Source organism: Tachyglossus aculeatus, chromosome 14, assembly GCF_015852505.1.
Source record: "Tachyglossus aculeatus isolate mTacAcu1 chromosome 14, mTacAcu1.pri, whole genome shotgun sequence".
In the NCBI taxonomy this organism is placed as follows: Eukaryota; Metazoa; Chordata; class Mammalia; order Monotremata; family Tachyglossidae; genus Tachyglossus; species Tachyglossus aculeatus.
The window spans coordinates 16,311,624-16,323,083 of NC_052079.1; the positions used below are offsets into that span (position 1 = coordinate 16,311,624).

The 11,460-nt window shown below is 56.2% G+C and overlaps 1 gene segment (V, D, J or C); it reads left to right on the plus strand.

The window, feature by feature from the left end:
• Positions 1-1,868: 1,868 nt before the first annotated feature.
• LOC119936579 lies at positions 1,869-11,206 on the plus strand. The segment is given in 5 exon segments: positions 1,869-1,882; positions 4,995-5,095; positions 8,197-8,508; positions 9,890-10,219; positions 10,812-11,206. Coding segments are annotated over 5 exon segments (1,152 nt in total).
• The last annotated feature ends 254 nt before the right edge of the window (positions 11,207-11,460 follow it).

The window sequence follows — 11,460 nt, forward strand, 5'->3', positions numbered from 1 at the left end:
GAGGGAAGAGCCTGCAGGGGAGTGAGAGGAGAGGGCTGAGGTGGAGGGTTGTAGAGGAGCAGGGGGGAGGGCTGAGATGGGGAGTAGAGGATGCAGGGGAGCACAGAGGAGGGCTGAGATGGAGGGCAGAGGCTGCAGGGTAGTGAAGAGAAGGGCTGAGATGGTGAGCAGAGGCAGCAGGGGAGTTGGGGAAGCACTGAGATGGAGGGCAGAGCCTGCAGGGGAGTGAGAGGAGGGGGCTGAGGTGGAGAGCAGAGGTTGTAGAGGAGCAGTGGGGAGGGCTGAGATGGAGAGTAGAGGATGCAGGGGAGCAGAGAGGAGGGCTGAGATGGAGGGCAGAGGCAACAGGGGAGCAGGGGGAGGGCTGGGATGGACAGCAGAGGCAGCAGGGGAGCAGGGGGAGGGCTGGGATGGACAGCAGAGGCAGCAGGGGAGCGGGGGGGGAAGGGCTGAGATGGAGGGCAGAGCCTGCAAGTGGGGCGGGGGGGAAGGGCTGAGATGGCGAGCAGAGGCAGCAGGCTAGCAGGGGAAATGAATGAGATGGACAGCAGAGGCTGCAGGGGAGCGGGGGAAAGGGATGAGATGGAGAGCAGAGCCTGTGGGGGAGTAGGGAAGGATTGAGATGGAGAGTAGAGCTTGCAGAGGAACAGTGGGGAGGGCTGGAATGGACAGCAGAGCCTGCAGGGGAGTGTGGGAGGGCTGAGATGAAGAGAACAGGGAGTGGGAGAGTTGGAAAGCCCCAAGCTTCAGCCATATTGAAGAGAACAAGCCCAGGGCTCTGGTAGGGCTGGACCAGAAATAGAGTAGCCCAGGTAGCAGCTGGCAGAGCAGCAGGGAGGCACAGCCCAGCTCTGGCCAGAACCGGTGAGGGGAGTGGGCTGGAACAGGGCTGGGCACCCCTGGGCACTTGCCAGATGCCTGTGGATAAGGGTCTGCCTCATTCCTCATCTTCTTTCCCCCAGAACAGAGAGAAAATGGGGGAGAGCTGAGGAGGAGAAGATGCGTGGAAAGGCAAAGGAGAAATCAAGAGGAATGATGTGAAACTGGGAGGTGTAGAAGAGATGGGTGAGCAAGAAACATGGGGGAGAATAGAGGAAAAGAGAGAGCGAGAGTATGGACAGCAGAGGAGAGTTGGAAATAGAGCTGGGAGAAAAGGAAAAATTGGGGAATAAAGGAGGAAGGCTAGGAGAGATGGGAGAGCTGAGAGAAGTGGAGAGCAGGGGAGAGGTGGGAAGAGCTGGGGAGAACTGGGAGAGCAGGGGAGAACAACGGGAAGCTCATATAGATGAAGAGAGCAAAGAAGAGTTGGGGAGAGCTAGGGAGAGCTGGGAGAGCTGGGGAGAGCTAGGAAGAACTTAGAGAGCTGGGGTGAGCTAAGGAGAGCTGGAACATCGGGGAGAGCATGGGGGATCTGGAGTAGGTGAGGAGAGCAGGGAATAGCTAGGAAGAGCTGGGAGAGTGGGGGAGAGCTGGGGAGAGCTAGGAAGAGCTTGGGGAGCTGGGGTGGGCTAAGGAGAGCTGGAAGATCAGGGGAGAGCATGGGGGATCTGGAGTAGGTGAGGAGAGCAGGGAATAGCTAGGAAGAGTTGGAAGAGTTGGGGAGAGCTAGGAAGAGCTTAGAGAGCTGGGGTGAGCTAAGGAGAGCTGGAAGATGGGGGAGAGCATGGGGGATCTGGAGTAGGTAAGGAGAGCAAGGAATAGCTAGGGAGAGCTGAGAGAGAGGTGGGAAGAGCTGGGGAGAACTGGGAGAGTAGGGGAGCACAACAGGAAACTCATATAGATGAAGAGAGCAAAGAAGAGTTGAGGAGAGCTAGGGAGAGCTGGGAGAGCTGGGGTGAGCTAAGGAGAGCTGAAAGATAGGGGCGAGCATGGGGGATCTGGAGTAGGTGAGGAGAGCAGGGAATAGCTAGGAAGAGCTGGGAGAGTGGGGGAGAGCCAGGGAGAGCTGGGGAGAGCTAGGAGGAGCTTGGAGAGCTGGGGTGAGCTAAGGAGAGCTGGAAGATCAGGGGAGAGCATGGGGGATCTGGAGTAGGTGAGGAGAGCAGGGAATAGCTAGGAAGAGCTGGGAGAGCTGGGGGAGAGCTAGGAAGAGCTTGGAGATCTGGGGTGAGCTAAGGAGAGCTGGAAGATCAGGGGAGAGCATGGGGGATCTGGAGTAGGTGAGGAGAGCAGGGAATAGCTAGGAAGAGCTGGGAGAGTTGGGGAGAGCCAGGGAGAGCTGGGGAGAACTAGGAAGAGCTTGGAGAGCTGGGGTGAGCTAAGGAGAGCTGGGAGATCATGAGAGAGCAGGTGGGATCTGGGATAGATGAGGAGAGCTGGGGAGAGCTGGGGGGAGCTAGAAGAGCTGGGAGAATTAGGGAAAGCTGGGGAAAGCTGGGGAGAGCTGGGAGAGTTGTGGGGAGCTGGGGTGAGCTAAGGAGAGCTGGAAGATCATGGGAGAGTAGATGGGATCTGGGATAGATGAGGGGAGCAGGGGAGAGTTGGCAAGAGCTAGGAAGAGCTGGGAGAGTTGGGGAGTGCCAGGGAGAGCTGGGGAGAGCTGGGAGAGTTGGGGAGAGCTGAGGAGAGCTGAGGAGAGCTGGGGAGCACTGGGGAGATCTGGGGAGAGCTAGGAAGGGCTTGGAGATCTGGGGTGGGCTAAGGAGAGCTGGGAGTTGGAGAGCAGAGGGGATCTGGGATAGATGAGGAGAGCAGGGGAGAGCTGGGGAGAACTAGGAAAAGCTGGGAAAGTTAGGGAGAGCCAGGGAGAGCTAGGGATAGCTAGGAGAGTTGGGGAAAGCTGGGGAGAGCTGGGGAGAGCTAGGAAGAGCTGGGAGAGCTGGGGTAAGCTAGAGAGAGCTGGGAGATCAGGGGAGAGCAGGGGGGATCTGAGATAGATGAGGAGAGCTGGGGAGAGGTAGGAAGAACTTGGAGAGAGGGGAGAGCTGGGAGATCAGGGGAGAGCAGAGGGGGATCTGGGATAAATAAGAGGAGCAGGAGAGAGCTAGTGAGATCTGGGAGAGAAGCTGGGGCTAGAAGAGTTGTGGAGAGTAGAGTGCTGGGAAAGATGGAGAAATTTGGGAAAGCAGGTGTAGGCTGGGGAGAGCAGGGGAGAACTGGGATAGATGAAAAGAGCAGGGGATCTAGGGAGAGGTGAGATAGATGAGGAGAGCAGAGAAGAGCTGGGAGAGAAGAGGAAAGATAGGAGAGCAGTGGGGAGCTGGGAAGAGCTGGAAGAGGAAGAGAGAGCGAGGACAGCAGTGGAGAGCTGGGAGAGATGGAGAGCTCTGGGAGAACGAGAGAGGCTGCAGAGAACCGGAAGATATGGGAAGGCTGGGAGAGCTGAGAGAGATGAAGGGGGCAGAGAAGAGTGGTGGAGAGCTATGGAGTGATAAGAGAGGCAGAAGAGCCAGGGAGATGGCGAAGGCAGGTTAAGCGAGGCAGAGTTTGGAAAGAAGAAAACATAGAATTGAGGTGGGAGGAGCAGGAGAGAGTTGGGGAATGGCAAGGAAAAATTGGGAGTCCTGGGCAGAGCTGGGTGGGCTAAGGAGCTCTGTCAGGGTTCCAGCCACCTGAAATAGGTGAAGGAGGACTGCAAAGAGCCCAGCAACATTTCCCTGACTTGCCCAGACCACACGGGGCCAGGGAGAAGGGCATACCTGGTGTTGGCAGCCCAGGGGGGGTCCTGAGAGAAGGCAGGGGGAGCAGAGTTATGGTGGCACCTCACTGGGTGAAGCCCCAGGGGACAGGGGAGGGCAGAGCAGAGCTAGAGCAGGAGGGGCTGAGGATATTTCTGTAAGGTTTAGCAGAAGCAGGGGGGAGGAAGAGGGGCTTTTCTGAGCTACTTGGGTCAGAGCTGGGGAGTTGAACTGGAGATCTGACCAGAAACCCTGGGTGAGGATTGAGCTCAGGGGAAGGAGGCAGCAGGGAGAGTGAGGGGAAAGGCATGGAAACCTCTGAGGAGCCCAGGGTTGTGCTGAATGAGGAGCAGACCTGGGGGGAAGTGGACTGAGGCTCTTCTAGATGGCATGGATTCCTGGCGGAGGGGAGGGGGGACCCTTGCAGGGCTGGGCCTGGCTAAAGGGAGCTGGGGGGACCAGTTAGGGGGGTGGAGAAATGGAGATGGACTGGGCTAGAAAACTGAAAGGGGGAATGGGTGAGCATGACAGTTTAGGGGAGCTTCTGGAGAAGAGAAATTAGGGGTTCTTTGGGGGAAGCAGGCAGGAGTGCAAAGTTGGGGGAGCACAGCGATGGACTGGGCTAGGAAACTGCACGGGGGACCAGGCAGGTGTTGGGGGTTTGGGGGGAGCGCCTGGAGAAGAGAATTTAGGGGTTGGTGAGGGGGAGCAGGCAAGAGTGGGAAGGTGGGGGAGCCAGGACAGGGTTGGGGGTAGAGAACAGAGGTGGGCTGGACAGGGGTGGGAGTTTGTGGGGAGTTGCTGGAGAGAAGGAAGAAGGGGTGAGCTTAAGGAGGGGATAGTACTGGGGGAGGCCGCAGGGTGAGGAAGCCAGGGAAGACTAGATTAAGGGGAGAGACAGAGAAGCTGGAAGAATCTGTTCGGTGGCAGTGGCAATTTCAGAGATTAAGTCTCCAGAAGGCCTTGAACAAACCCCTGCATTGGTAAAGGTTGCTGCTTACAGTCCCCAAGGAGAGGAGTGAGGGTCCCCGGGATCGGGTGGGAGGCCTTCCGTGACCTCCCCTCCTGGTGGAGCAGCCCCAGGGTGACCAGGGGGCCCAGTGGTTCAGCCTGGAATCTATCCCACTACCCTCCAGCTCAGAGGTGAGGCCAGGAGGCTGGGAGGAGGCCGAGAGGGACCCAGAGGGCACCCACGGAAGGGCACCCATAAAGAAGCCCATCTGAGAGGGGCCGGGTCAGGGAGGTGCAGAAGTCGGTGTAGGTGGGCCAGGGACTGAACTTTCACGAGCAGAGTTTGGAGACGGGGCTGGAGTGGCATCTCTCTATCTCCAGGAAGGAGCCATTCACTCTGGTCTCTGGGGTGTGGGGGTCACCCAGGTTTCCTCACGTCAGAGTCCTGAGCAAGTCTCAGCCCCTCTCTGAGAGAGGAGAGTGGAGGGACGGGAGTCCCGACATGTGGGGAAATAGCCAGCAGACCGGTAACAATCAAGGAGGGGAGAGGCCCAGACTCAGGGCTTCCTGAGCAGAGCGTCTGCCATTGCCGTCTCCTTTCCTGAGGGGTCCTTATCTGTCTGCCCCTCTCCATGGCCAGGAGCCCCTGGTTGGCCTGACTTTTTGTGACTTTTGGGGTCTCCCTGCTCCCTGCCTCCTCAGCCCAGGCCTCTCTCACGGAGTTTCTGGGCTAGCGGGAAGCGGCCCCTCGTTAAAGACCGGGGATTTCCTGTTGGGGTATTCCCCTGTTTCATAATAATAATAATAATAATAATAATAATAATAATAATAATAATAATGGCATTTATTAAGCGCTTACTATGTGCAAAGCACTGTTCTAAGCACTGGGGAGTTTACAAGGTGATCAGGTTGTCCCACGGGGGCTCACAGTCTTAATCCCCATTTTACAGATGAGGGAACTGAGGCCCAGAGAAGTGAAGTGACTTGCCCAAAGTCACACAGCTGACGAGTGGTGGAGCCGGGATTTGAACCGATAACCTCTGACTCCAAAGCCCGGGCTCTTTCCACCGAGCCACGCTGCTTCCTCATGATGCCCCTCCATACCCAGGAAAGGCCTCTTACCCTCCAGAAGCAGCGCGGCTCAGTGTAAAGAGTGCTTACCATTATTATTATGGGGGCAGGGAAGGAAGGGAGGAGTCCTAAAAGCGATCAGCCAAACGGATGCCTCATCTCCCTTCATTCCCTACCTCATCTGCTCGGTCTCAACACTCCCCCGTGGCTTCAGCCAAACCCCGTGGCTTCACCCCAAACAGGACTGGTTGGAATTGAATCTGTCTTACTGACGGTCAGCTCCCCAAATCCAGTTCAGCCCTGCCCGGGCCCACCCCCACCCCTCCTTGGGTTCGAATCCCCGCTCGGCCACTTGTCAGCTGTGTGACTTTGGGCAAGCCACTTCACTCCTCTGGGCCTCAGTTACCTCATCTGTAAAAGGGGGATCAAGACTGTGAGCTCCCCGTGGGACAACCTGATCACCTTGTAATCTCCCCAGCGCTTAGAACGGTGCCTTGAACATAATAAGCGCTTACTAAATGCTATTATTATTATTATTATTATTATTATTATTATTATTATTATCATTATTCTCTGTGCCTCAGTTCCCTCATCTGGAAAATTGGGGTGAAGACTGGAGCCCCCCGTGGGACAACCTGATCACCTTTTATCCTTCCCAGCGCTTAGAACAGTGCTTGGCACATAGTAAGCGCTTATCAAATACCAACATTATTATTATTAGTGGGTTGGCATGGCCCCCGGGGACAATCTGCCACCTGGTGGCCCTTTAGCCTGGTGTCCCCCTCCTCCCCCCCCTCCCTTTCCCCATCAGGCCCCACCCCACTGCCTCCCTCAGACGAGGCTGGCACTGCCCAGGATGGACAGCCGGGCTGGGCACCCAGTTAGTGCCTGCTCACAGACTAGACTGCTAATCCTGGCCAGGGCAGTCAGTCCCTTGATTTCTTCCAACGTTGTCTGCGGGTACCAGAATCCCACACCCATGGGACTGGGCTGGGCTGGGGGTGGGCCTGGGCAGGGATGAACTGGATTTGCGGAGCTGACCGTCAGTAAGACAGATGCAATTCCAACCAGTCCTGTTTGGGCTGAAGCCACGGGGTTTGGCTGGAGCCACGGGGGAGTGTTGAGACCGAGCAGATGAGGTAGGGAATGAAGGGAGATGAGGCATCAGTTTGGCTGATCGTTTTTAGGACTCCTCCCCCTTTTTTTTTTTTTAATGGCATTTATTAAGCGCTTACTATGTGCAAAGCACTGTTCTAAGCGCCGGGGTGATACAAGGTGATGAGGTTGTCCCACGTGGGGCTCGCAGTCTTCATCCCCATTTTACAGATGAGGGAACTGAGGCACAGAAAAGTTAAGTGACTTGCCCAAAATCACCCAGCTAACAAGTGGCAGAGCCGGGATTTGAACCCATGATCTCTGACTCCAAAACCCGTGCACTTCCCCACTGAGCCACGCTGCTTCTCTTCTCTTCTCCCTTCCTTCCCTGCCACCATAATAATAATAATAATAATGGTATTTGTTAAGCGCTTACTATGTGCAAAGCACTGTTCTAAGCGCTGGGGAGGTTACAAGGTGATCAGGTTGTCCCACCAGGGGCTCACAGTTTTAATCCCTATTTTACAGATGAGGGAACTGAGGCACAGAGAAGTGAGGTGACTTGCCCAAAGTCACGCAGCTGACAGTTGGGGGAGCCGGGATTTGAACCCATGACCTCTGACTCCAAAGCCCGGGCTCTTTCCATTGAGCCACGATCCTGCTCTTGCCCCCCTCAACTCCCTGGACACCGGACAGAACACCACTTTGGCCCGAGGGTGGCTGAGTCAGTGAACCCAGCTTCCCTTGGGACCTCCTGTGGGGTCCGGGCTTTGCCGCTCTTAGAGTCTCCAATGGGGAAGACGAGGGAGAGGAGTTTTATGGTATTTGTTAAGAGTTTACTGTGCTTCAAACATTGTTCCAAGAGTTGGGGTAAGTATAAGTTAATTAGTTCAGACACGGTCCCTGTCCCACATGGGGCTCACAGTCTAAGTAGGAGGGATAACGGGTATTTAACAATAATAATAATAATGATCTCCACTTTACAGTTGAGGGAACTGAGGCACAGAAAAGTTAAGTAATCCAAGGTCACGCAGCAAGCAATTGGCAGTGTTGGGATTCGAACTGAGGTCCTTGGACTCCTAGGCCTGTGCTCTTTCCACTAGGTCACTAGGTTACATGAAGATATGGGCTGCCGGCCAGCTGTGTGTGTTGAGTTTGGCTTCCCAGGCTCCCAGGGAGCTAGGCCCATCCAAATGTCCAGGCCAGGCCCGTGGACTTGTTTCCATCTTCCAGGGCCTTGGACCCATCTTCCACTCATCCTGCCCCCTCTCTCCTCCTCTGCCTCCCTCTGCATCCCTCCCACCCCCGCTCCTCCTCCCTTTCTCTAACTCCTCCATCTCTCCCTCCCCTGCTCCTCCTCTCCCTTCCCAGTCTCCTCCATCCCTCCCGCCCCCAGTCCCCCTCCGATGTATCTGTGCCCGCGGAATCCACCCTGACAACCCCCTGACTTTCTGTGTTCCAGCGACAAAGACCTCACCGACCGTCTTCCCCCTGAGTGCCTACCAGTCCAACTCCGGAGACCCAGTGTCCATCGGCTGCCTGGTCACGGGCTACTTCCCTGAGCCGGTGGAAGTGACCTGGAACAACCAGAACAAGGACGGGTCCACAGCCAGGACCTTCCCTGCCGTGCTGGAGTCCAGTGGTTACTACGTTTTGAGCAGCCTGCTCGTCCTCCCGGCTGACCAGTGCCCTGAAAGCAAGGTCTACCAGTGCAACGTGAACCACTACGGGAGCAGCAGAACGGCCAACGTGGATTGTAAAAGGAAGAATCCAGGTGTGTCTGGTGGGGTGACAGGGGTTGGGGTGGTCCAACACTTTCCATTCTTCCATCCTCCCCGGAGGGTTCTAGGTAGTCTCCCTCACTGGGGTCGCGGGGGATCACTGTGCCAACCCCCTAGGCGGCACGTCTAGCTCCTTGGAGAGATTCTCCACCCAAAGATTTCCGAGTTCATCACTTCCCCTTTCTGTTCTGACTGGCCCTCATCCGAAAAGCAGAAAGAAAATGGACTGCAAGCGCTGAGAGAGCAGGGAGTGTGTCTATTGAACTCTCCCATGAGTGGAGTGTGTCTACTTATCAATCAATCGATCCATCAATCGTATTTATTGAGCACTTACTGTGTGCAGAATACTATACTAAGCACTTGGGAGAGTACAATATAGCAATATAACAGAGTAGGCCCATTCCTTGCCCACAGTGAGCTTACGGCTCAGTGGGGGAGACAGACGATAACATAAGTAAATACATTATCGATATGTACGTGAGTGCTGTGGGGCTGAGGGAGAGATGAATAAGGGGAGCAAATCAGGGTGACACAGAGGGAGTGGAAGAAGAGGAAACTTACCCTATCGGACTCCCCCATGCACTTAGTTTAGTGCTCCACACACAGTAGACTGGAAGCCCCTTCAGGGCAGGGTTAATCTCAACCAGCCCTACTGCACTGTACTTTTCTAAGTAGAAGAGACGTAGAAGAGAAGTAGAAGAGAAGCAGTGTGGCTCAGTGGAATCAGAGGTCATGGGTTTGAATCCCGGCTCCGCCACATGTCTGCTGTGTGACCTTGGGCAAGTCACTTAACTTCTCTGGGCCTCAGTTACCACATCTGTAAAATGAGGATTAAGACTGTGAGCCCCACGTGGGACAATCTGATCACCTTGCATCCCCCCCCAGCGCTTAGAACAGTGCTTTGCACATAGTAAGCACTTAACAAATGCCACCGTTATTATTATTATTATTCTAAGCAACTAGTACAGTGTTCTGCACCCAGTAAACGCTCGATGGGGGCAGGGAATGTGTCTGTTGATTGTCGCCTTGCGCTCTCCCAAACACTGTACTAAGCACAAGATAATCAGGTCAGACACCGTCCCTGTCCACCGTGAGGCTCGCGGCCTAAGAGGGAGGGAGAACAGTGCTTCGCACACAGTGAGCACTCAATAAATACGATCGAACGATTGAGGTGCCCTGAAGAAGCTGCGGGCAGAAGGAGCCAAGGGAGGGCTTGCTAGACGGGCTGGTTACCAGCTGAGGGCAGAAGAAGGACAGGCCAGGGCACTGTCGAGGGCACCTGAGCAAGAGACCCAATGGCAAACATAGTAGCTTCACTGGACCGTGATATAGACAGCAGGGATTAATGTACCCTTTCCGTTTTTCAAACTATAGATGTCTGCCCGGATCCCTGCCCAACTGTGAGTGTATCCCTGCTGCCCCCGTCCCTGGAAAGCCTGTTCCTCGACAAAGGGGCCAACCTGACCTGCGAACTGACCGGGGTGGCCAACGTTCAAGGGGCAAACTTCTCCTGGAGCGCACCGCCCTCCGTGACCGCCAAGCCCGTCAGGGGCCCGGCGGTGAGAGACGGCCAAGGCAAGTACACCATCACCAGCACCCTGGAGGTCTGCACGGACGAGTGGATGCAGGGACACAGCTTCTCCTGCACCGTGACCCACCCGGAACTGCGCGAGCCCATCACCAAAACCATCGCCAAGACTTCTGGTAAGAGACCCCGGCCAGGCTCCGATGGGGGCCGGGGGGATGGAGGCGAGGAAGAGAGTGAGCGGGGTCAAAGGGCAGGGACCAGTCCCACCCCGTTGGGGTCGTGGAAACCAACGTCTCTATGAAAAGGAGGTGGGGGAGATCGGGAAGTGGAAAGAGACAGAGACTAGAGCCTGGAAGAGAGAGAGACCGAGAGAGGTCCAAACCTTACAAGCCAACTGGGTAAAAATAATAACTGTGGTATTCGTGGAACACTTAATACGAACCAAACACTGTACTAAGCACTGGATAATCAGGTCAGGCGCAGTCCCTGTCCACCGTGAGGCTCACAACCTAAGAGGGAGGGAGAACAGTGCTTCGCACATAGTAAGCGCTTAACAAATGCCATCATCAACAGATGAAGACACCGAAGCACAGAGAAGAGAAGTGAGTTGCCCAAGGTCACCCAGCAGGCAAATGTCAGAGCTGGGATTAACATTCGAGGCTCCTGATTCCCAGGCCCATGTGCCCTTGGAGGACTGGAGCTCTCCTCCCCGGGTGGGTCTCCTTCCTTCTCCCCCTGACCCGCTCTGCCTCTGCTCTCTGTGCCTAGGCCCCCTGATCCGGCCCGCGGTCCACCTGCTTCCCCCTACCTCCGAGGAGCTGGCCCTGAATGAGATGGCCACCCTGACCTGCCTGGTGAGGGGCTTCAGCCCCAGGGAACTGCTGGTGAAATGGATGAAGGGGGGTCAGGAGGTGCCCAGGACGGACTATGTGACCGGCACCCCCCAGCAGGAGATCAGCGAGGGCTCCCCCACGTTCTTCCTGTATAGCACCCTCCGCGTCCAGACTTCCTCCTGGAAAAGTGGGGAGAACTTCTCCTGCGTGGTGGGCCACGAGTCCCTGCCCCTCAACTTCACCCAGAAAACCTTCGACCAGTCCACCGGTAAACCCAGCACGGTCAATCTGACCGTGGTCATGTCCGACGCGGCCAGCACCTGTTACTAAGGAGTGGCCTGGCCCGTTCCCCCTCCCCGCCACCTCGCCCCGGCCACTTCCACACACCCCCTCACACCCCCCTTCCTTGACCCTGCTCTCTGTCCATTATTGCCCACGGTTGGTGGGGCGGGGAGACCTGCACGAGTCACCTGCTCAATAAACCATGATGCACTCGGAAAGTCCCGTCCCCGGCCTCGGTGTCTGTGTCCCGTCCGGGGGCCTGAGTCCCAGTCCGCCTTAGGCACTGACAGGGGCGCTGCGCC